Raw genomic sequence first — 22,094 nt, forward strand, 5'->3', positions numbered from 1 at the left:
GACCCATACTTACCGACCCATACTGACCGACCCATACTGACTACATGCCCCTGTCTCTGCCCCTAACCAGAGGTCTCAGTGAAGCTCCCGGATGGAAGTTGACACTAAGTGTGTGGGAACATGTCTGGAACCAGAGGAGATGAGTGAGAGCTGGATCCCAGCACTGGTTCTGAAGTTCTGGATCCAGAGAGTTCTGTTACTGGGCGTGGCCCTGCCTGTACGGTCTGCACTGGAATGTGGTTACCTTGGAAACAAGGATGTGTCTCAGATGTAACTGAGCCCCAGGGCCCTGAGATTTAGCCTGAGAAATGCACCGGCCCAGTTTGCCAATTGCCCCACAGCCCCGGGTCCAACAGACCAGATTTGCCCCCTGTAACAGCTGAGCGGCCAGACCCAGTGCTTATGTGTCCCATTCAGGCAAGGAGTCAATCCAAGATGGCTGCCAATGCCGTTTCCCATAGGGAAAAGTTTGTGCAAATTCCGGCCGCTTCTGAGCCTCTTTCCCCAAGTGTGTTGGTTGGGGCTGTGAGGGGAGACCGGGAGCAACACCCCACTGAAGCTTCACCCACAAACCTGCACTTAGCTCAGAGCAACTCTGATGTGCCAACCAAGAAAATGGCGGCTGCCTCCATATGTGGGGACTTGATTGCCAACCCTGGCTCTGATCCTACACACACATTGGCTAATACTTTACATAAAGTGCAGCCAGAGACCTTTAGTGCCGATTCCTCTTCTGGTATGGATCATACTTTGTTGGGGGATGGTTCTACTACTGCTGGAACAGCGCCCCCTAGCAGCTCATATGATGTCAGACACAAAGCTCCGCCCCCTATCGGCTCATATGATGTCAGACACAAAGCTCCGCCCCCTAGTAGCTCATATGATGTCAGACACAAAGCTCCGCCCCCTATCGGCTCATATGATGTCAGACACAAAGCTCCGCCCCCTATCGGCTCATATGATGTCAGACACAAAGCTCCGCCCCCTAGCAGCTCATATGATGTCAGACACAAAGCTCCGCCCCGTAGCGGCTCATATGATGTCAGACACAAAGCTCCACCCCCTAGCGGCTCATATGATGTCAGACACAAAGCTCCACCCCCTAGCGGCTCATATGATGTCAGGCACAAAGCTCCGCCCCCTAGCGGCTCATATGATGTCAGGCACAAAGCTCCGCTCCCTAGCGGCTCATATGATGTCAGGCACAAAGCTCCGCCCCCTAGCGGCTCATATGATGTCAGACACAAAGCTCTGCCCCCTAGCGGCTCATATGATGTCAGACACAAAGCTCCACCCCCTAGCGGCTCATATGATGTCAGACACAAAGCTCCGCCCCCTAGCGGCTCATATGATGTCAGACACAAAGCTCCGCCCCCTAGCGGCTCATATGATGTCAGACACAAAGCTCCACCCCCTAGCGGCTCATATGATGTCAGACACAAAGCTCCGCCCCCTAGCGGCTCATATGATGTCAGGCACAAAGCTCCACCCCCTAGCGGCTCATATGATGTCAGACACAAAGCTCCGCCCCCTAGCGGCTCATATGATGTCAGACACAAAGCTCCGCCCCCTAGCGGCTCATATGATGTCAGACACAAAGCTCCACCCCCTAGCGGCTCATATGATGTCAGACACAAAGCTCCGCCCCCTTGCGGCTCATATGATGTCAGACACAAAGCTCCGCCCCCTAGCGGCTCATATGATGTCAGACACAAAGCTCCGCCCCCTAGCGGCTCATATGATGTCAGACACAAAGCTCCGCCCCCTAGCGGCTCATATGATGTCAGACGCAAAGCTCTGCCCCCTAGTGGCTCATATGATGTCAGACTCAAAGCTCTGCCCCCTAGCAGCTCATATGATGTCAGACACAAAGCTCCGCCCCCTAGCGGCTCATATGATGTCAGACACAAAGCTCCGCCCCCTAGCGGCTCATATGATGTCAGGCACAAAGCTCCGCCCCCTAGCGGCTCATATGATGTCAGGCACAAAGCTCCGCCCCCTAGCGGCTCATATGATGTCAGACACAAAGCTCCACCCCCTAGCGGCTCATATGATGTCAGACACAAAGCTCCGCCCCCTAGCGGCTCATATGATGTCAGACACAAAGCTCCGCCCCCTAGCGGCTCATATGATGTCAGACACAAAGCTCCGCCCCCTAGCGGCTCATATGATGTCAGACGCAAACCTCTGCCCCCTAGCAGCTCATATGATGTCAGACACAAAGCTCCGCCCCCCTAGCGGCTCATATGATGTCAGACACAAAGCTCCGCCCCCTAGCGGCTCATATGATGTCAGACACAAACTCCGCCCCCTAGCAGCTCACAGTGCAGACCAGTGTGGCCCAGAAACCACAGATCCGCGTACCCCAGCAGCTCACCTGCTTATAGGGCAACTGGATCCCGCAGGGAGCCATTTGGCTTTATCACTCCCGGGGGTCCAGCATTGCCCAGTTGGCCATAAGCCACAGGAGCCTCAGGATGGTTTGATAGACAATGCTTGTGTAACTGATATTCACCCGAATGCTACTGATTATAATTTGGGTGCTTCTTCTGTTGGGGGGTGCAGGGCAGGGACCCTCAGACAAGGAGCAGGTACCAGAGAGTGCGGGTGTCTGTTATCCCTATGAGCCACCGGTTAGGGAGGGGGGAGAGGCCTGTGACAATGACACTGCCCGTGTTGGTCAGAAACACTAATTGCCCCGGGGGTTAATGGCGGCACGACGGCGCCTTGTGTTTCCTGTTGTCTCTTTGTGTCTCTCCGTGGAATTAAATTGTATTTATCGGAATAAATTCTATTATTTGTACAAAGCTTTTAACTAAAATTCTATGGAATAAACTCGATCTGTACAGACGTCTGTGTTTTCCTGTTGTACTGGGGGGGGGGGTTATGATGGCACCCTATGGTCTAGATCAGTCAGTGACGGCACAATGGGCCCTGGGTGCTCCCCACTGACGGCACCCTATGGTCTAGATCAGTCAGTGACAGCACAATGGGCCCTGGGGTGCTCCCCACTGATGGCACCCTATGGTCAAGATCAGTCAGTGACAGCACAATGGGCCCTGGGGTGCTCCCCACTGATGGCACCCTATGGTCTAGATCAGTCAGTGACAGCACAATGGGCCCTGGGTGCTCCCCACTAACGGCACCCTATGGTCTAGATTAGTCAGTGACAGCACAATGGGCCCTGGGGTGATAATAGGGTGTCTCTGTATTAAATATTCTTGCCCCAAATGTTGGGGTCTCTGTGGCCCCCAGAATCCTCAGTCCTAAACTGGACTTGATCACAATGAAACCAAAAGACTCTTATGAATTGCTGAGGATTTATTGGATCTGTGTTCCGGAGAATCAGTACAAGGACCAATAGAAGAGATGACTCCGCCCAGATTCCCGGGAAGGATCTACTGGAATCCACTTACGGAATTCTCACTGATGGTCTGGAAAGAACAAATAAATCAAATACAGCCAATCTGAGAGCAGATCTGTAACCCCTCCCCCCCAGCAAACTATTAGTATAATCTGCCCCAGGTAACCTTCTCCCAACCAGAAGTGGGGTACAAAATCACCCCAATATTGGCCTAATACATTGCCCCCCCAGATCTCTACTCACTTGCTGGATCCAAGAGTTAAAGGCCGACACGCGAGTGAACACACTGGGCTTCTTGAGGGTGTTGCACCCGTAGCCATGCACAAAGCTGGCCACCCCATGTACGTACCACCGGCCATCGGCCCCCTGGCAGTTGAGGGGTCCCCCAGAGTCACCCTAAAAGCAACAATACCAGACAATTACAAAGTTTGTAAAATCTATAATGAAATAGTGTTATCTGCCATGTGGCCTGTAGGTGGCACTAGAGCGACTATATAACCTGAATGTGTCACTGCTCCCCCTACAGGCCGGCACTCACGTTGCAGACAGAGCGAATGTCCCCTCCGGCGCACACCATGCTGCGTTTCACTTTGGTGCCCCACCAGTCTCTCTGGGTGCAGTGATTATGATCCACCACCGGGAGCAGCGCCTGCTGCAGGATATCAGGAATGGGCCCCCCAGCTGCACAGGGGGTAAAATAAAGTATAAATTATATGTTTGATTGAAGTCACTTACCCGGGGGGTTTCCTGTCTGACCATGGGAAAGAGAACAGCCCAGGAGCAGGAAGTACAGAGAATCAGAGCTCTGTACCTGGGTAAGTACTGGGGGGAGATTGGATTCACTTACCCAGGGGGAGGTTCCTGTCTGACCATGGGAAAGAGAACAGCCCAGGAGCAGGAAGTACAGAGAATCAGAGCTCTGTACCTGGGTAAGTACTGGGGGGAGATTGGAGTCACTTACCCAGGGGAGGGTTCCTGCCTGACCATGGGAAAGAGAGCAGCCCAGGAGCAGGAAGTACAGAGAATCAGAGCTCTGTACCTGGGTAAGTACTGGGGGGAGATTGGATTCACTTACCCAGGGGGGGGTTTCTGCCTGACCATGGGAAAGAGAGCAGCCCAGGAGCAGGAAGTACAGAGAATCAGAGCTCTGTACCTGGGTAAGTACTGGGGGGAGATTGGATTCACTTACCCAGGGGGAGGTTCCTGCCTGACCATGGGAAAGAGAGCAGCCCAGGAGCAGGAAGTACAGAGAATCAGAGCTCTGTACCTGGGTAAGTACTGGGGGGAGATTGGATTCACTTACCCAGGGGGGGTTCCTGCCTGACCATGGGAAAGAGAGCAGCCCAGGAGCAGGAAGTACAGAGAATCAGAGCTCTGTACCTGGGTAAGTACTGGGGGGAGATTGGATTCACTTACCCAGGGGGAGGTTCCTGTCTGACCATGGGAAAGAGAGCAGCCCAGGAGCAGGAAGTATTTTGGGATATGTGTTTTATATCTAAGAATAACAACCCCCCCCCCAGCAGAGAATTCCATGATGTACTTACTGTAAAGTCGCCCCCAGCCACTGGCATAGCAGGAGAAATTGTTGGGGAGCAGTTCCCCGGCGGGGGGGAGGCAGCTCAGTTGAACCTTATCACTTATCTGCACAGGGCGGGACAATCGGATAAGGGCAATGTCATTCCTAAAGTAAAGAGAACAGGACAGATCACTGTCAGCCAATCACTGAGCAGCTGAGATGTGATTGGTCTTAGGAACAAAAAGGTAACTCCCCCTACCCACAAGGGATACAATTATATTTCCATGATTGGTGCACAAACATGTCCTCAGATGGAATAAGGAAGATCTGCTCTGCTCCTTCCTCATTGGCTAAGTCATAATCTCCAACCACGACCCGATTGGTCCAGGAGAAGCTGCAATGAGAGAGATTAACCAATAAAGAGACAGGGACTATTTCTTACATCTTCTCTTCTCAATAACCCCTACCGCTTGGTGCCCCCCAATCCCTGGGTGTCCCCCCTACACGTGTCTCTTGTGATACTCACTTGATACAGTGGGCGGCAGTCAGAATCCATCTGTCGGCGATAAGGGTTCCCCCACAATTGTGTAAAAATACCCCATCTTCCAGGAACTGCAGAGAGACCTAAAGCAGCAAAGGGATGGGTGTGTGTCTTGTTTCAACCTTATCTTCTACATAACCAATCCAAAGCATCATCATTTCACACCATGAATGTTCTTACCTGCCAAGGCCAACTGTAGGGTTTGGCGTTTTCACCATTCACCACTCGGGCAGATGGAGCGTAAGTGGGAACCCCACATCCATAGGCTGCGGAGACAGTAACAGACCAGAGCTGGGTGAACCTATTAGAGTGAGAAGTCTCTATACAGCAGTGGGAAATACCTAATTACTGGAGTGAAGAACCTTCTAGACTGGTGCTTGGAGACCATAGTAACCCGGGCATGTAGACCAGAGACAGAAGAACCTACTGAGCTGAGGGAGAAGCTTCAGTTTAAAATAGGAGAAATCTGCTGACCAAACTGAGAAGCCTATAGACCAGAGACAGAGGAACTTACTGAGTGGGATGAGGAGCCTTCAGACCAAAAGGTAGAGGAACCGACTAGACTGGAGCTCGGAGACCATACTAACCAGAGCAAGTAGACCAGAGACAGAGGAACCTACTGAGCTGGGTTTTGTAGACAATAGACATAGGAACCTACTGACCAGGGTGGGAAAGACTATACATGAAGCTAAAAGAACTAGAATATCACAGTTGGGCTCCTAATGAATGGAACTCAAAGACTCCTAAGTCCAGAGCTGAAAGAACTAGAGAGCCAACCGTAAGAGTGACCTGCCCTCTCTCCTCACTCACCTCCTGAGAGCAGCAGAACAGAGAAGACCAAACTCAGCATCTTGTTCGGAAGGAAAGTTCTGCCGAATCCGATTCCTTTTATAGGAACTTTTATCGGCACAAACCTTACGTCATGGTCTTTATCAACCCAGAATGTTCCATACGGTTCTGACCTTTATCTGTTGGTTCTAGGAACAGACCCTATGGACTGATCCCCACCCAGGTGCAATGGGCGTGATAATCGCCGTTCCCGGTCCAAGAACCATCTGCTCATTCCCACCCTCCTGTGCCAGGGACCTTGGGCACCTTCCTTTGGGTGAGACTTTGCCAGGACAAACTGGGCACAGAACCAAAGCTCTCTCTCTGCCTCCGTGTCCGTCTGTCCTGCTGCTCTGTACAAGTTTGGGTCACGGGACAGAACTGAAGGAAATCTGGATCAGCCACTTGGCCGAGGCTTCCAGCAGCTTCAGACTTACACCTGATTGGTTACAAGTACGTCTAATGTAGATCAGTAAGTCGCCATTCATTGTTGGAACATTGAAAAAAGGGGGTTCAGTTCTAGATTCAGCCTTTCTGTGCTGCTCCATATATTTCCCAGAATGCCCCCATGCCAACCTGTATACTGACTGGCCCATTCCCCCTTTCTTAATTATGCTGATTTACATATGCAAATTCAGATTCAGGTTGGTATTTGGATTCGTTATTCAGCTGAACCTTGAAAAAATCGCACATTCCTGGTCCTTGTTACACAGCAATATGGTTCTGACTACATGCCCTGCTGGTTCTGACTACATGCCCTGCTGGTTCTGACTACATGCCCTGCTGGTTCTGACTACATGCCCTGCTGGCTCTGACTACATGCCCTGCTGGCTCTGACTACATGCCCTGCTGGGTCTGACTACATGCCCTGCTGGGTCTGACTACATGCCCTGCTGGGTCTGACTACATGCCCTGCTGGGTCTGACTACATGCCCTGCTGGGTCTGACTACATGCCCTGCTGGGTCTGACTACATGCACTGCTGGTTCTGACTACATGCACTGCTGGTTCTGACTACATGCACTGCTGGGTCTGACTACATGCCCTGCTTGCTCTGACTACATGCCCTGCTGGTTCTGACTACATGCCCTGCTTGCTCTGACTACATGCCCTGCTGGGTCTGACTACATGCCCTGCTGGGTCTGACTACATGCCCTGCTGGTTCTGACTACATGCCCTGCTGGGTCTGACTACATGCCCTGCTGGGTCTGACTACATGCCCTGCTGGGTCTGACTACATGCCCTGCTGGGTCTGACTACATGCACTGCTGGTTCTGACTACATGCACTGCTGGTTCTGACTACATTCCCTGCTGGTTCTGACTACATGCCCTGCTGGGTCTGACTACATTCCCTGCTGGTTCTGACTACATGCCCTGCTGGGTCTGACTACATGCCCTGCTTGCTCTGACTACATGCCCTGCTGGTTCTGACTACATGCCCTGCTTGCTCTGACTACATGCCCTGCTGGGTCTGACTACATGCCCTGCTGGGTCTGACTACATGCCCTGCTGGGTCTGACTACATGCCCTGCTGGGTCTGACTACATGCCCTGCTGGGTCTGACTACATGCACTGCTGGTTCTGACTACATGCACTGCTGGTTCTGACTACATTCCCTGCTGGTTCTGACTACATGCCCTGCTGGGTCTGACTACATTCCCTGCTGGTTCTGACTACATGCCCTGCTGGGTCTGACTACATGCCCTGCTGGTTCTGACTACATGCCCTGCTGGTTCTGACTACATGCCCTGCTGGGTCTGACTACATGCCCTGCTGGTTCTGACTACATGCCCTGCTGGGTCTGACTACATGCCCTGCTGGTTCTGACTACATGCCCTGCTGGTTCTGACTACATGCCCTGCTGGTTCTGACTACATGCCCTGCTGGGTCTGACTACATGCCCTGCTGGGTCTGACTACATGCCCTGCTGGGTCTGACTACATGCCCTGCTGGGTCTGACTACATGCCCTGCTGGGTCTGACTACATGCCCTGCTGGGTCTGACTACATGCCCTGCTGGGTCTGACTACATGCCCTGCTGGTTCTGACTACATGCCCTGCTGGTTCTGACTACATGCCCTGCTGGGTCTGACTACATGCCCTGCTGGGTCTGACTACATGCCCTGCTGGGTCTGACTACATGCCCTGCTGGTTCTGACTACATGCCCTGCTGGGTCTGACTACATGCCCTCTGACATCACTCCCCACAGGTACAGGCTGGAGAACAAACTGTGTGATTTAGATTCCACTAGGTGGCGCCACCGCGCTGTAAATCCCCCTTCTCAGTATATTTCAACACAGTAAAGAGGCTCAGGCTTCCTGATCGCCACAGAAACGGCACTAATTACGTGGGCGGGATCTGATTCTACAGGTGTTGGGTAAGAAAGGGGTTAAAGAAACATTTCTGCTTCTGTTCAGCTCTCCCCCAACCAGCACTCCGCTTCCCACAATGCCATGTTGGGGGGAGGGCAACCAGGTTGGGGCAAGGGGGACCAGGTTGGGGAAAGGGGGCCATGTTGGTGGGAGGGCAACCAGGTTGGGGGGAGGGGTGGCCATGTTGGTGGGAGGGCAACCAGGTTGGGGGGAGGGGTGGCCATGTTGGGGGGAGGGGTGGCCATGTTGGGGGGAGGGTGGCCATGTTGAGGGGAGGGTGGCCATGTTGGGGGGAGGGGTGGCCATGTTGAGGGGAGGGTGGCCATGTTGAGGGGAGGGTGGCCATGTTGGGGGGAGGGTGGCCATGTTGAGGGGAGGGTGGCCATGTTGGGGGGAGGGGTGGCCATGTTGAGGGGAGGGTGGCCATGTTGAGGGGAGGGTGGCCATGTTGGGGGGAGGGTGGCCATGTTGGGGGGAGGGTGGCCATGTTAAGGGGAGGGTGGCCATGTTGAGGGGAGGGTGGCCATGTTGGGGGGAGGGTGGCCATGTTGGGGGAGGGTGGCCATGTTGGGGGGAGGGTGGCCATGTTGAGGGGAGGGTGGCCATGTGGGGGGAGGGTGGCCAGGTTGGGGGGAGGGTGGCCAGGTTGAGGGGAGGGTGGCCATGTTGGGGGAAGGGTGGCCATGTTGGGGGAAGGGTGGCCATGTTGGGGGGAGGGTGGCCATGTTGGGGGAGGGTGGCCATGTTGGGGGGAGGGTGGCCATGTTGAGGGGAGGGTGGCCATGTGGGGGGAGGGTGGCCAGGTTGGGGGGAGGGTGGCCAGGTTGAGGGGAGGGTGGCCATGTTGGGGGGAAGGGTGGCCATGTTGAGGGGAGGGTGGCCATGTTGGGGGGAGGGTGGCCATGTTGGGGGAGGGTGGCCATGTTGGGGGGAGGGTGGCCATGTTGAGGGGAGGGTGGCCATGTGGGGGGAGGGTGGCCATGTTGAGGGGAGGGTGGCCATGTGGGGGGAGGGTGGCCAGGTTGGGGGGAGGGTGGCCAGGTTGAGGGGAGGGTGGCCATGTTGGGGGAAGGGTGGCCATGTTGGGGGAAGGGTGGCCATGTTGGGGGGAGGGTGGCCAGGTTGGGGGGAGGGTGGCCAGGTTGGGGGGAGGGTGGCCAGGTTGGGGGGAGGGTGGCCAGGTTGGGGGGAGGATGTGGGGTTTGGGTAGGTTGGAGGTCAGTGCAAGTGATTACCCTTAGGTGGCGCGGGGGACAGGATGGGTGAGAGTAGAATCTTTAGGTACAATACCCCATGGGGCAATATTCACCAGGACATTTGGTTTAATACCCCACACCGGGCTGTCTCTGGGGCAGGAAGTTACAGGGTGTCTCACCGAGAGAGTCTCTCCCCATAAATACAAGAGACAGTTTGCTGAATGTAAGTGACTTTATTTCTGTAGGAACAGAGAAGGTTCCGCCATGATGGTTTCCATGGAGACATTCAGTAGGGTCATGTGACCCCGGCCAACCTTGGCCAACTCCTTCCTGCCGTTTAGTTGTTTCTGATGATCTGAAAGGGAAACGATAAAGGACATTTACAGAGTTTGTTGGACCTTACAGAACCTCATACTAAGGAAAGTCCCAGACCCAAATTACCGTAGCAACCAGGGTGTGGGTGAACCGCCCCTTTAATCCATCTCTGGGCTCTTTGGTTGGCCGGTGCTGATAGAACTGCCCACTAAGAGCCATTGAGCCAATGGGGCAGTGCCCAAAGCAGTGCCCCTAGAGCCCATCACCGTAGGCTCCCCAGCTGAGCCCCAGTAGTGCCTATAGGGGGCGACACTATATACCCACATAGGGGCCCCTCCGACCCACTGGGCCCCCCAATACTCACATTATCAATCCAGTCGTTGAAAGCAGAAACGCGGGTGAAGACGGTTGGTTTCTTGAGAGCGTTGCAGCCCAACCCGGAGACAAAGCTGGCGATGCCATGGACGTGCCAAGTCCCATCAGCTGCCCGGCAGTTCAGGGGGCCCCCAGAGTCACCCTAAGAACAAAACCCAAACAGCTGTAAATGACCGGACCAGAACTTCCCATAACAATTGTTTCCTACTACGAATCTACGATGAGTACCGACCCATTTATACTTGGGCCCCCGGGTCTCTAACCAAATCCCTAGGGTTAGAAGGTTTGTGAAGGCCACACCCTATGGCCCAATAGTCTCGGAACCAGAACACACTGATACCCCCATAGGAAAGTTATTGCTCACATTGCAGCCGGCGCGGATATCACCCCCAGCGCACACCATGGTGGTCTTGATGCTCGGCCCCCACCAGTCTCTCTGGGTGCAGGTCTTGTGGTCCACAACGGGCATCAGGGCTTGCTGGAGAATATCGGGCAGGTTCCCCCCGGCTACGAGACACACGGACACGGCTTCACTCACATGTGGCTACTAAATATTTCCTTTAATCTCCTTCCCATCCTGCCAGATGCACCCCAACATTGCCAGATGCACCCCAACATTGCCAGATGCACCCCAACATTGCCAGATGTGCCCCGACATTGTCTCCTCCCCCACAGTCACGTTCATGCTCACTATTGGCTATGCCAACCCCCCCGGCATTGTTATACACAGTACTGAACATGTTACATTGTGCAAGGTACAACTACATACTGGTAAGACGCCCCCAACCGGTGATGTAACAAGGGTAGTCGTTGGGGAGGATTTGCCCAGCGGGGGGCACACAGCCCAGTTCCACCTGGTCGTTAAGGAGGGCGGGGCGAGACAGCTTGATGAGAGCGATGTCATTCCTGGGAAGAGAGCATTACGTTACATCCACAGGCTGAGCAGGTAGGGCAAGATGGAGACAGTAGGACAAGATGGAGACAGTAGGACAAGATGAAGACAGTAGGACAAGATGGAGACAGTAGGGCAAGATGGAGACAGTAGGACAAGATGGAGACAGTAGGGCAAGATGGAGACAGTAGGACAAGATGGAGACAGTAGGGCAAGATGGAGACAGTAGGACAAGATGGAGACAGTAGGGCAAGATGGAGACAGTAGAACAAGATGGAGACAGTAGGGCAAGATGGAGACAGTAGGGCAAGATGGGGACAGTAGGGCAAGATGGAGAAAGTAGGGCAAGGTGGAGACAGTAGGGCAAGATGGAGACAGTAGGGCAAGATGGAGACAGTAGGGCAAGATGGGGAAGTAGGGCAAGATGGAGACAGTAGGGCAAGATGGAGACAGTAGGGCAAGATGGGGACAGTAGGGCCAGATGGAGACAGTAGGGCAAGATGGGGACAGTAGGGCAAGATGGGGACAGTAGGGCAAGATGGGGACAGTAGGACAAGATGGAGACAGTAGGACAAGATGGGGACAGTAGGACAAGATGGGGACAGTAGGACAAGATGGGGACAGTAGGAAAAGATGGAGGCAGTAGGACAAGATGGAGACAGTAGGACAAGATGGGGACAGTAGGAAGAGATGGGGACAGTAGGGCAAGATGGGGACAGTAGGGCAAGATGGGGACAGTAGGACAAGATGGAGACAGTAGGACAAGATGGGACAGGAGGACAAGATGGGGACAGTAGGAAAAGATGGAGGCAGTAGGACAAGATAGATGCAGTAGGACAAGATGGAGGCAGTAGGACAAGATGGAGACAGTAGGACAAGATGGGGACAGTAGGACAAGATGGGGACAGTAGGACAAGATGGAGACAGTAGGACAAGATGGGAACAGTAGGGCAAGATGGGGACAGTAGGGCAAGATGGGGACAGTAGGACAAGATGGGGACAGTAGGACAAGATGGAGACAGTAGGACAAGATGGGGACAGGAGGACAAGATGGGGACAGGAGGACAAGATGGGGACAGTAGGAAAAGATGGAGGCAGTAGGACAAGATAGATGCAGTAGGACAAGATGGAGGCAGTAGGACAAGATGGAGACAGTAGGACAAGATGGGGACAGTAGGACAAGATGGGGACAGTAGGACAAGATGGGGACAGTAGGACAAGATGGAGACAGTAGGACAAGATGGGAACAGTAGGGCAAGATGGGGACAGTAGGGCAAGATGGGGACAGTAGGACAAGATGGGGACAGTAGGACAAGATGGAGACAGTAGGACAAGATGGGGACAGGAGGACAAGATGGGGACAGGAGGACAAGATGGGGACAGTAGGAAAAGATGGAGGCAGTAGGACAAGATAGATGCAGTAGGACAAGATGGAGGCAGTAGGACAAGATGGAGACAGTAGGACAAGATGGGGACAGTAGGACAAGATGGGGACAGTAGGACAAGATGGAGGCAGTAGGACAAGATGGAGACAGTAGGACAAGATGGGGACAGTAGGACAAGATGGAGACAGTAGGTCAAGATGGGGACAGTAGGGCAAGATGGGGACAGTAGGACAAGATGGAGACAGTAGGACAAGATGGATGCAGTAGGACAAGATGGAGACAGTAGGACAAGATGGGGACAGTAGGGAAAGATGGAGACAGTAGGGCAAGATGGAGACATAGTAACATAGTAACATAGTAACATAGTAAGTTGGGTTGAAAAAAGACATACGTCCATCAAGTTCAACCATAATGCCTATACCTAACCTGCCTAACTACAAGTTGATCCAGAGGAAGGCAAAAAACCCCATCTGAAGCCTCTCTAATTTGCCTCAGAGGGGAAAAAATTCCTTCCTGACTCCAAGATGGCAATCGGACCAGTCCCTGTATCAACTTGTACTGAGAGCTATCTCCCATAACCGTGTATTCCCTCACTTGTACTGAGAGCTATCTCCCATAACCGTGTATTCCCTCACTTGCTAAGAATCCATCCAGCCCCTTCTTAAAGCTATATAATGTATCAGCCAGCACGACTGATTCGGGGAGGGGGGACCCCACAACCTCACAGCTCTCACTGTAAAAAATCCTTTCCGAATATTTAAATGGAACCTCCCTTCTTCTAAACGGAGTGGGTGCCCTCGTGTCCGTTGGAAGGACCTACTGGTAAATAAAACATTAGAGAGGTTATTATATGATCCCCTTATATATTTATACATAGTTATCATGTCACCTCTTAAGCGCCTCTTCTCCAGTGTAAACAGACCCAACTTGGCCAGTCTTTCTTCATAACCGAGACTTTCCATACCCTTTACCAGCTTAGTTGCCCTTCTCTGGACCCTCTCTAGCTCAATAATGTCCCGTTTGAGCACTGGAGACCAAAACTGAACAGCATATTCTAGATGGGGCCTTACCAATGCTCTGTAAAGGGGAAGAATAACCCCCTCCTCCCGTGAATCTATACCCCTTTTAATACAGCTCAGAACCTTGTTTGCCCTTGCAGCTGCTGCCTGGCATTGCTTGCTACAGCCAAGTTTATTATCTACAAGGACTCCAAGATCCTTCTCCATTATGGATTTGCCTAGTGCAGTCCCATTAAGGGTATACGGGGCTTGCATATTTTTACATCCCAGGTGCATGACCTTACATTTATCCACATTAAATCTCATCTGCCACTTAGCTGCCCAGATTGCCAGTTGGTCAAGACAGTAGGGCAAGATGGAAACAGTAGGACAAGATGGAGACAGTAGGGCAAGATGGGGACAGTAGAGCAAGATGGAGACAGTAGGGCAAGATGGGGACAGTAGGACAAGATGGAGACAGTAGGGCAAGATGGGGACAGTAGAGCAAGATGGAGACAGTAGGGCAAGATGGGGACAGTAGGACAAGATGGAGACAGTAGGGCAAGATGGGGACAGTAGGGCAAGATGGAGACAGTAGAACAATATGGGGACAGTAGGGCAAGATGGAGACAGTAGGGCAAGATGGGGACAGTAGGACAAGATGGAGACAGTAGAGCAAGATGGAGACAGTAGGGCAAGATGGGGACAGTAGGACAAGATGGAGACAGTAGGGCAAGATGGGGACAGTAGAGCAAGATGGAGACAGTAGGGCAAGATGGGGACAGTAGGGCAAGATGGAGACAGTAGAGCAAGATGGAGACAGTAGGGCAAGATGGGGACAGTAGGACAAGATGGAGACAGTAGGGCAAGATGGGGACAGTAGGGCAAGATGGAGACAGTAGGGCAAGATGGAGACAGTAGGGCAAGATGGGGACAGTAGGACAAGATGGAGACAGTAGGGCAAGATGGGGACAGTAGGACAAGATGGAGACAGTAGGGCAAGATGGGGACAGTAGGGCAAGATGGAGACAGTAGGGCACGATGGAGACAGTAGAACAAGATGGGGACAGTAGGGCAAGATGGGGACAGTAGAGCAAGATGGAGACAGTAGGGCAAGATGGGGACAGTAGGGCAAGATGGAGACAGTAGGACAAGATGGAGACAGTAGGACAAGATGGAGACAGTAGGGCAAGATGGGGACAGTAGAGCAAGATGGAGACAGTAGGGCAAGATGGGGACAGTAGGACAAGATGGAGACAGTAGGGCAAGATGGGGACAGTAGAGCAAGATGGAGACAGTAGGGCAAGATAGGGACAGTAGAGCAAGATGGAGACAGTAGGGCAAGATGGGGACAGTAGGACAAGATAGAGACAGTAGGACAAGATGGGGACAGTAGAGCAAGATGGAGACAGTAGGGCAAGATGGGGACAGTAGGGACAAGATGGAGACAGTAGGGCAAGATGGGGACAGTAGAGCAAGATGGAGACAGTAGGGCAAGATGGGGACAGTAGAGCAAGATGGAGACAGTAGGGCAAGATGGGGACAGTAGAGCAAGATGGAGACAGTAGGGCAAGATGGGGACAGTAGGGCAAGATGGGGACAGTAGGACAAGATGGAGACAGTAGAACAATATGGGGACAGTAGGGCAAGATGGAGACAGTAGGGCAAGATGGGGACAGTAGGACAAGATGGAGACAGTAGGGCAAGATGGGGACAGTAGAGCAAGATGGAGACAGTAGGGCAAGATGGGGACAGTAGGGCAAGATGGAGACAGTAGAGCAAGATGGAGACAGTAGGGCAAGATGGGGACAGTAGGACAAGATGGAGACAGTAGGGCAAGATGGGGACAGTAGGACAAGATGGAGACAGTAGGGCAAGATGGGGACAGTAGGACAAGATGGAGACAGTAGGGCAAGATGGGGACAGTAGGGCAAGATGGAGACAGTAGGGCAAGATGGAGACAGTAGGGCAAGATGGGGACAGTAGGACAAGATGGAGACAGTAGGGCAAGATGGGGACAGTAGGGCAAGATGGAGATAGTAGGGCAAGATGGAGACACTAGAACAAGATGGGGACAGTAGGGCAAGATGGGGACAGTAGAGCAAGATGGAGACAGTAGGGCAAGATGGAGACAGTAGGACAAGATGGAGACAGTAGGACAAGATGGAGACAGTAGGACAAGATGGAGACAGTAGGACAAGATGGGGACAGTAGGGCAAGATGGAGACAGTAGAACAAGATGGGGACAGTAGGGCAAGATGGAGACAGTAGGGCAAGATGGAGACAGTAGGACAAGATGGAGACAGTAGAGCAAGATGGAGACAGTAGGGCAAGATGGAGACAATAGGGCAAGATGGAGACAATAGGGCAAGATGGAGACAATAGGGCAAGATGGAGACAGTAAAGATGGAGACAGTAGGACAAGATGGAGACAGTAGGGCAAGATGGAGACAGTAGGGCAAGATGGAGACAGTAGGGCAAGATGGGGACAGTAGAGCAAGATGGAGACAGTAGGGCAAGATGGAGACAGTAGGACAAGATGGAGACAGTAGGACAAGATGGGGACAGTAGGACAAGATGGAGACAGTAGGACAAGATGGGGACAGTAGGGCAAGATGGAGACAGTAGAACAAGATGGGGACAGTAGGGCAAGATGGAGACAGTAGGGCAAGATGGAGACAGTAGGACAAGATGGAGACAGTAGAGCAAGATGGAGACAGTAGGGCAAGATGGGGACAGTAGGACAAGATGGAGACAGTAGGACAAGATGGAGACAGTAGGACAAGATGGAGACAGTAGGGCAAGATGGGGGCAGTAGGGCAAGATGGGGACAGTAGGGCAAGATGGGGACAGTAGGACAAGATGGAGACAGTAGGACAAGATGGAGACAGTAGGACAAGATGGGGGCAGTAGGGCAAGATGGGGACAGTAGGACAAGATGGAGACAGTAGGACAAGATGGAGACAGTAGGACAAGATGGAGACAGTAAGGCAAGATGGGGACAGTAGGGCAAGATGGACAGTAAATGCCCCCCCGACTGTCCAACTGCCCAATGGCCCCTACTCACCCACAGGCAGCGCAGATGCTGATCCACTTCTCATGAACAAAGATGTCTTCATTGGTCACAGGGATGATCTGCTCCCCCCCTTCACTCACACTGCGGTCGTGCTCCCCCAGAACAACTTGGTACTGCCGGGAGGAACTGTGGGACCAGAGCAGAGAGGGGATTTAGGGACTGGAAAGTGGGGGGCTCCATTATCTCTCCCCCAGTCTGTTACCCACGACCCCTGTCTCCCCCACTGTGTTACCCGCCGGCCCCTGTCCCCCCCACTGTGTTACCCACCGGCCCCTGTCTCCCCCACTGTGTTACCCATGACCCCTGTCTCCCCCACTGTGTTACCCGCCGGCCCCTGTCCCCCCCACTGTGTTACCCACCGGCCCCTGTCCCCCCCACTGTGTTACCCACCGGCCCCTGTCTCCCCCACTGTGTTACCCACCGGCCCCTGTCTCCCCCACTGTGTTACCCACGACCCCTGTCTCCCCCACTGTGTTACCCACGACCCCTGTCTCCCCCACTGTGTTACCCACTGGCCCCTGTCTCCCCCACTGTGTTACCCACCGGCCCCTGTCTCCCCCACTGTGTTACCCACTGGCCCCTGTCTCCCCCACTGTGTTACCCACCGGCCCCTGTCCCCCCCACTGTGTTACCCACGACCCCTGTCCCCCCCACTGTGTTACCCGCCGGCCCCTGTCTCCCCCACTGTGTTACCCATGACCCCTGTCTCCCCCACTGTGTTACCCGCCGGCCCCTGTCTCCCCCACTGTGTTACCCATGACCCCTGTCCCCCCCACTGTGTTACCCGCCGGCCCCTGTCTCCCCCACTGTGTTACCCATGACCCCTGTCCCCCCCACTGTGTTACCCATGACCCCTGTCTCCCCCACTGTGTTACCCATGACCCCTGTCTCCCCCACTGTGTTACCCACGACCCCTGTCTCCCCCACTGTGTTACCCATGACCCCTGTCTCCCCCACTGTGTTACCCGCCGGCCCCTGTCTCCCCCACTGTGTTACCCATGACCCCTGTCTCCCCCACTGTGTTACCCGCCGGCCCCTGTCTCCCCCACTGTGTTACCCGCCGGCCCCTGTCCCCCCCACTGTGTTACCCGCCGGCCCCTGTCCCCCCACTGTGTTACCCACCGGCCCCTGTCCCCCCCACTGTGTTACCCACCGGCCCCTGTCTCCCCTACTGTGTTACCCACCGGCCCCTGTCCCCCCCACTGTGTTACCCACCGGCCCCTGTCTCCCCCACTGTGTTACCCACTGGCCCCTGTCTCCCCCACTGTGTTACCCACGACCCCTGTCTCCCCCACTGTGTTACCCGCCGGCCCCTGTCTCCCCCACTGTGTTACCCACCTGCCCCTGTCTCCCCCACTGTGTTACCCACGACCCCTGTCTCCCCCACTGTGTTACCCCCTGGCCCCTGTCTCCCCCACTGTGTTACCCCCGGCCCCTGTCTCCCCCACTGTGTTACCCACCGGCCCCTGTCTCCCCCACTGTGTTACCCACCGGCCCCTGTCTCCCCTACTGTGTTACCCACCGACCCCTGTCCCCCCCACTGTGTTACCCCCGGCCCCTGTCTCCCCCACTGTGTTACCCACCGACCCCTGTCTCCCCCACTGTGTTACCCCCTGGCCCCTGTCTCCCCCACTGTGTTACCCCCCGGCCCCTGTCTCCCCCACTGTGTTACCCACCGGCCCCTGTCTCCCCCACTGTGTTACCCACCGGCCCCTGTCTCCCCCACTGTGTTACCCGCCGGCCCCTGTCCCCCCCACTGTGTTACCCCCGGCCCCTGTCTCCCCCACTGTGTTACCCACCGACCCCTGTCCCCCCCACTGTGTTACCCGCCGGCCTCTGTCTCCCCCACTGTGTTACCCACCGGCCCCTGTCTCCCCCACTGTGTTACCCACCAACCCCTGTCTCCCCCACTGTGTTACCCACCGACCCCTGTCCCCCCCACTGTGTTACCCACCGGCCCCTGTCTCCCCCACTGTGTTACCCACCGGCCCCTGTCTCCCCCACTGTGTTACCCACCGACCCCTGTCCCCCCCACTGTGTTACCCACCGACCCCTGTCCCCCCCACTGTGTTACCCACCGGCCCCTGTCTCCCCACTGTGTTACCCACCAACCCCTGTCTCCCCCACTGTGTTACCCACCGGCCCCTGTCTCCCCCACTGTGTTACCCACCAACCCCTGTCTCCCCCACTGTGTTACCCACCGACCCCTGTCCCCCCACTGTGTTACCCACCGGCCCCTGTCTCCCCCACTGTGTTACCCGCCGGCCCCTGTCTCCCCCACTGTGTTACCCACCGACCCCTGTCTCCCCCACTGTGTTACCCCCCGGCCCCTGTCTCCCCACTGTGTTACCCGCCGGCCCCTGTCTCCCCCACTGTGTTACCCACCGGCCCCTGTCTCCCCCACTGTGTTACCCCCGGCCCCTGTCTCCCCCACTGTGTTACCCACCGACCCCTGTCTCCCCCACTGTGTTACCCACCGGCCCCTGTCTCCCCCACTGTGTTACCCGCCGGCCCCTGTCTCCCCCACTGTGTTACCCACCGGCCCCTGTCTCCCCCACTGTGTTACCCCCCGGCCCCTGTCTCCCCCACTGTGTTACCCACCGGCCCCTGTCCCCCCCACTGTGTTACCCACCGGCCCCTGTCTCCCCCACTGTGTTACCCCCTGGCCCCTGTCTCCCCCACTGTGTTACCCACCGGCCCCTGTCTCCCCCACTGTGTTACCCACCGGCCCCTGTCCCCCCCACTGTGTTACCCACCGGCCCCTGTCTCCCCCACTGTGTTACCCCCTGGCCCCTGTCTCCCCCACTGTGTTACCCACCGGCCCCTGTCCCCCCCACTGTGTTACCCACCGGCCCCTGTCTCCCCCACTGTGTTACCCCCTGGCCCCTGTCCCCCCCCACTGTGTTACCCCCCGGCCTCTGTCTCCCCCAGGGTGTTGCCCAGCAGAATATACCCCCCTATTACACATGGCAGGGCATTTGGTGCCAGCTGGGGGAGGGCAGGGATGGCAGATACGTTAGAAGGCGAGGGGAACATACGAGATGCAATGCGCTGCAGTCATGACCCAGTTTGGGGCGATGAGGGACCCCCCACATGTGTGGGCAAAGACTTGCCCATTGAAGTACTGCAAGGAGACCTGGGGAGAGATGGGAAAATTCCTTTAACGTTCCCACTGGGAAATGGAGAAAATACAGATTGAAAATACACATTGAACAGAGGAGCCAATGGGGCCCCAGGGAATGCTGGGAAGGATCCAGGACACAGTGTATAAAATCCTATGATCCTCATTCCCAGGGATACAGGGAGGGTCACTTACCTGCCACGGCCAACTGTGCGCCGTCGCGTCCTCTCCATTAACCACTCGGCTGTGGGGGGAGTAGGTGGGGACCCCACACCCATAGGCTGCAGGGGAACAGGGGGCCACACGTTAGTCACAATATCCCGGTAATATTCTCTGGAGCCAACGCTGCACCCTTTATGGCCACTAGGGGTCACCTTCTAACTGAAGTCTATGGGGGATGCTGAGCCTTTCCCTACAGTTCTGATTGGCTCATTAATACTCACAATGGAAGAAATAATTTTATATCAATAATAACGTCACAATGTGGCAGGTAGTTGAACCCTGTGCCAAAGAGCTTACACTCTGTTTTACTGGTCAGCAAGTATAAGAATGTCTGTGAGCCCTAAGCAGCTTTGTTTGAATCCCCTCATCGTCCCCCCATGGGTTCCAGTTCCAACCAATGGGCCCAACTCCTCCCCTTTACCAGTGGAGGAGGCTCTGCACAGGGTCCCGCCCCCGAGGAACACACCGGATTCTTCCTAGAGAAGCAGGGGTACAATGAAGGGACCATAGCAGTGAATTATAGACATTTGGGGTGCCTCTCTGCTGGCTACAGACTGGGGTAGAGTAGCCACATGAGATCCCCCATTAGCCACTGTGCAAGGTGCTTTATTAAATCTTGCTAAAACCCATATCTGATAAACCGAATAGAAATATCCTTTTGGCCCTTATCTAACCCCCCCGCCCCAGCAATATGAATGGGCCAATGGGCCACTTCTCCTGTCCCACAGTTCTATGAGCCCAGTGACACTTATAATAACTGCTGCCAATCACAGCCCCAGTTCCAGGTATAATTGCCCCAAAGCTCCCTCCCCCCTTTATTTGCCCCATTTACCTCCAGTGGCCAAGAGGAAAGTGATGACCAAGCCCAGCATTGTCAGACAGACAGACAGAACGACCGACTGGCGCCTACAGACCGAGGGCTTTAATATTCAGCCTTATCAGGCACCTGCCCTTAATAGGGACACAGGTGGGGCAGTTCCCAGGAGCCAGTGCCCAAGGCTATTCTGTTTACTATTGGCTGTCAGCCCGGGTACATATTGCCCAGTTCTTTGATGGATTCAACCCAAAATACCAGTAACTGCCAACGTTCCTCCCTGGTATATGCTGCTGTCTCATTTAGCATTTTAAAGGGCAACTAAACCTCAGCAAAATAAAATGGTTAGACCTCCCCCCCAGATCCCGTGGCCCCATGATGGGTCACCTGGAATTTTGTGTGGGCGGAGGGAAGCAAGTGACCAACAATGGGAACAAGATCTCCTATGGGGGGTCTGAAATTACACCCCAGTGAGCAATATGAAAGGTAGGAGAGCCCAAAATATTCTACAACATCAAAATAAACTATTGGGCAAAGAAATGTGGTACCAGTCCAGTGATGAAGAACCAACCAATAGAACTCAGTCATGGGATGAAGAACCAACCAATAGAACTCAGTCATGGGATGAAGAACCAACCAATAGAACTCAGTCATGGGATGAAGAACCAACCAATAGAACTCAGTCATGGGATGAAGAACCAACCAATAGAACTATGTCATGGGATGAAGAACCGGCCCTCAGAACTCAGCCATGGGATGAAGAACCAACCAATAGAACTATGTCATGGGATGAAGAACCGGCCCTCAGAACTCAGCCATGGGATGAAGAACCAACCAATAGAACTCAGTCATGGGATGAAGAACCAACCAATAGAACTCAGCCATGGGATGAAGAACTGGCCCATAGAACTCAGCCATGGGATGAAGAACCAACCAATAGAACTCAGTCATGGGATGAAGAACCAACCAATAGAACTCAGTCATGGGATGAAGAACTGGCCCATAGAACTCAGTCATGGGATGAAGAACCAACCAATAGAACTCAGTCATGGGATGAAGAACTGGCCCATAGAACTATG

At 54.4% G+C, this 22,094-nt stretch overlaps 3 protein-coding genes across 3 annotated transcripts; 1 reads left to right on the forward strand and 2 right to left on the reverse strand.

The window, feature by feature from the left end:
* Window positions 1–435: 435 nt before the first annotated feature.
* LOC116412402 (extensin-3-like) lies at window positions 436–2,238 on the forward strand. Its single transcript, XM_031906590.1, has one exon. It carries the CDS (start codon window positions 436–438, stop codon window positions 2,236–2,238), a length of 1,803 nt encoding a protein of 600 aa, XP_031762450.1.
* A 1,063-nt stretch (window positions 2,239–3,301) lies between these two features.
* On the reverse strand, window positions 3,302–6,384 carry LOC101734670 (proproteinase E). The gene is made up of 8 exons (XM_004920101.3): window positions 6,232–6,384; window positions 5,602–5,687; window positions 5,407–5,504; window positions 5,140–5,274; window positions 4,909–5,045; window positions 3,903–4,045; window positions 3,608–3,760; window positions 3,302–3,434 (listed from the first exon to the last, which is right to left on the reverse strand). The coding sequence occupies exons 1-8, from the start codon at window positions 6,269–6,271 to the stop codon at window positions 3,399–3,401; spliced, it is 828 nt and encodes a 275-aa protein (XP_004920158.2). The 5' UTR covers window positions 6,272–6,384; the 3' UTR covers window positions 3,302–3,398.
* A 3,646-nt stretch (window positions 6,385–10,030) lies between these two features.
* Window positions 10,031–21,091, reverse strand: ela3b (elastase 3B, pancreatic). The gene is made up of 8 exons (NM_001011421.1): window positions 21,034–21,091; window positions 20,175–20,260; window positions 19,897–19,994; window positions 16,850–16,984; window positions 11,277–11,413; window positions 10,872–11,014; window positions 10,497–10,649; window positions 10,031–10,172 (listed from the first exon to the last, which is right to left on the reverse strand). The coding sequence occupies exons 1-8, from the start codon at window positions 21,071–21,073 to the stop codon at window positions 10,155–10,157; spliced, it is 810 nt and encodes a 269-aa protein (NP_001011421.1). The 5' UTR covers window positions 21,074–21,091; the 3' UTR covers window positions 10,031–10,154.
* Window positions 21,092–22,094: the final 1,003 nt, after the last annotated feature.

The sequence above is a fragment of the Xenopus tropicalis genome, chromosome 7, assembly GCF_000004195.4.
Source record: "Xenopus tropicalis strain Nigerian chromosome 7, UCB_Xtro_10.0, whole genome shotgun sequence".
NCBI classification, from domain to species: Eukaryota; Metazoa; Chordata; class Amphibia; order Anura; family Pipidae; genus Xenopus; species Xenopus tropicalis.

Excerpts from the sequence above, each read along its gene's own strand:
- LOC116412402 (XM_031906590.1), top strand. The coding sequence starts at position 436 with ATGGCTGCCAATGCCGTTTCCCATAGGGAAAAGTTTGTGCAAATTCCG.
- LOC101734670 (XM_004920101.3), bottom strand. The coding sequence starts at position 6,271 with ATGCTGAGTTTGGTCTTCTCTGTTCTGCTGCTCTCAGGAG. Across the intron at positions 5,688-6,231 it reads TGTTCTGCTGCTCTCAGGAG|CCTATGGATGTGGGGTTCCC; the intron begins GTGAGTGAGGAG and ends CTGTCTCCGCAG. Across the intron at positions 3,435-3,607 it reads TTAACTCTTGGATCCAGCAA|ACCATCAGTGAGAATTCCGT; the intron begins GTGAGTAGAGAT and ends TGTTCTTTCCAG.
- ela3b (NM_001011421.1), bottom strand. The coding sequence starts at position 21,073 with ATGCTGGGCTTGGTCATCACTTTCCTCTTGGCCACTGGAG. Across the intron at positions 20,261-21,033 it reads TTTCCTCTTGGCCACTGGAG|CCTATGGGTGTGGGGTCCCC; the intron begins GTAAATGGGGCA and ends GTTCCCCTGCAG. Across the intron at positions 11,414-16,849 it reads AGCATCTGCGCTGCCTGTGG|GAATGACATCGCTCTCATCA; the intron begins GTGAGTAGGGGC and ends CTCTCTTCCCAG.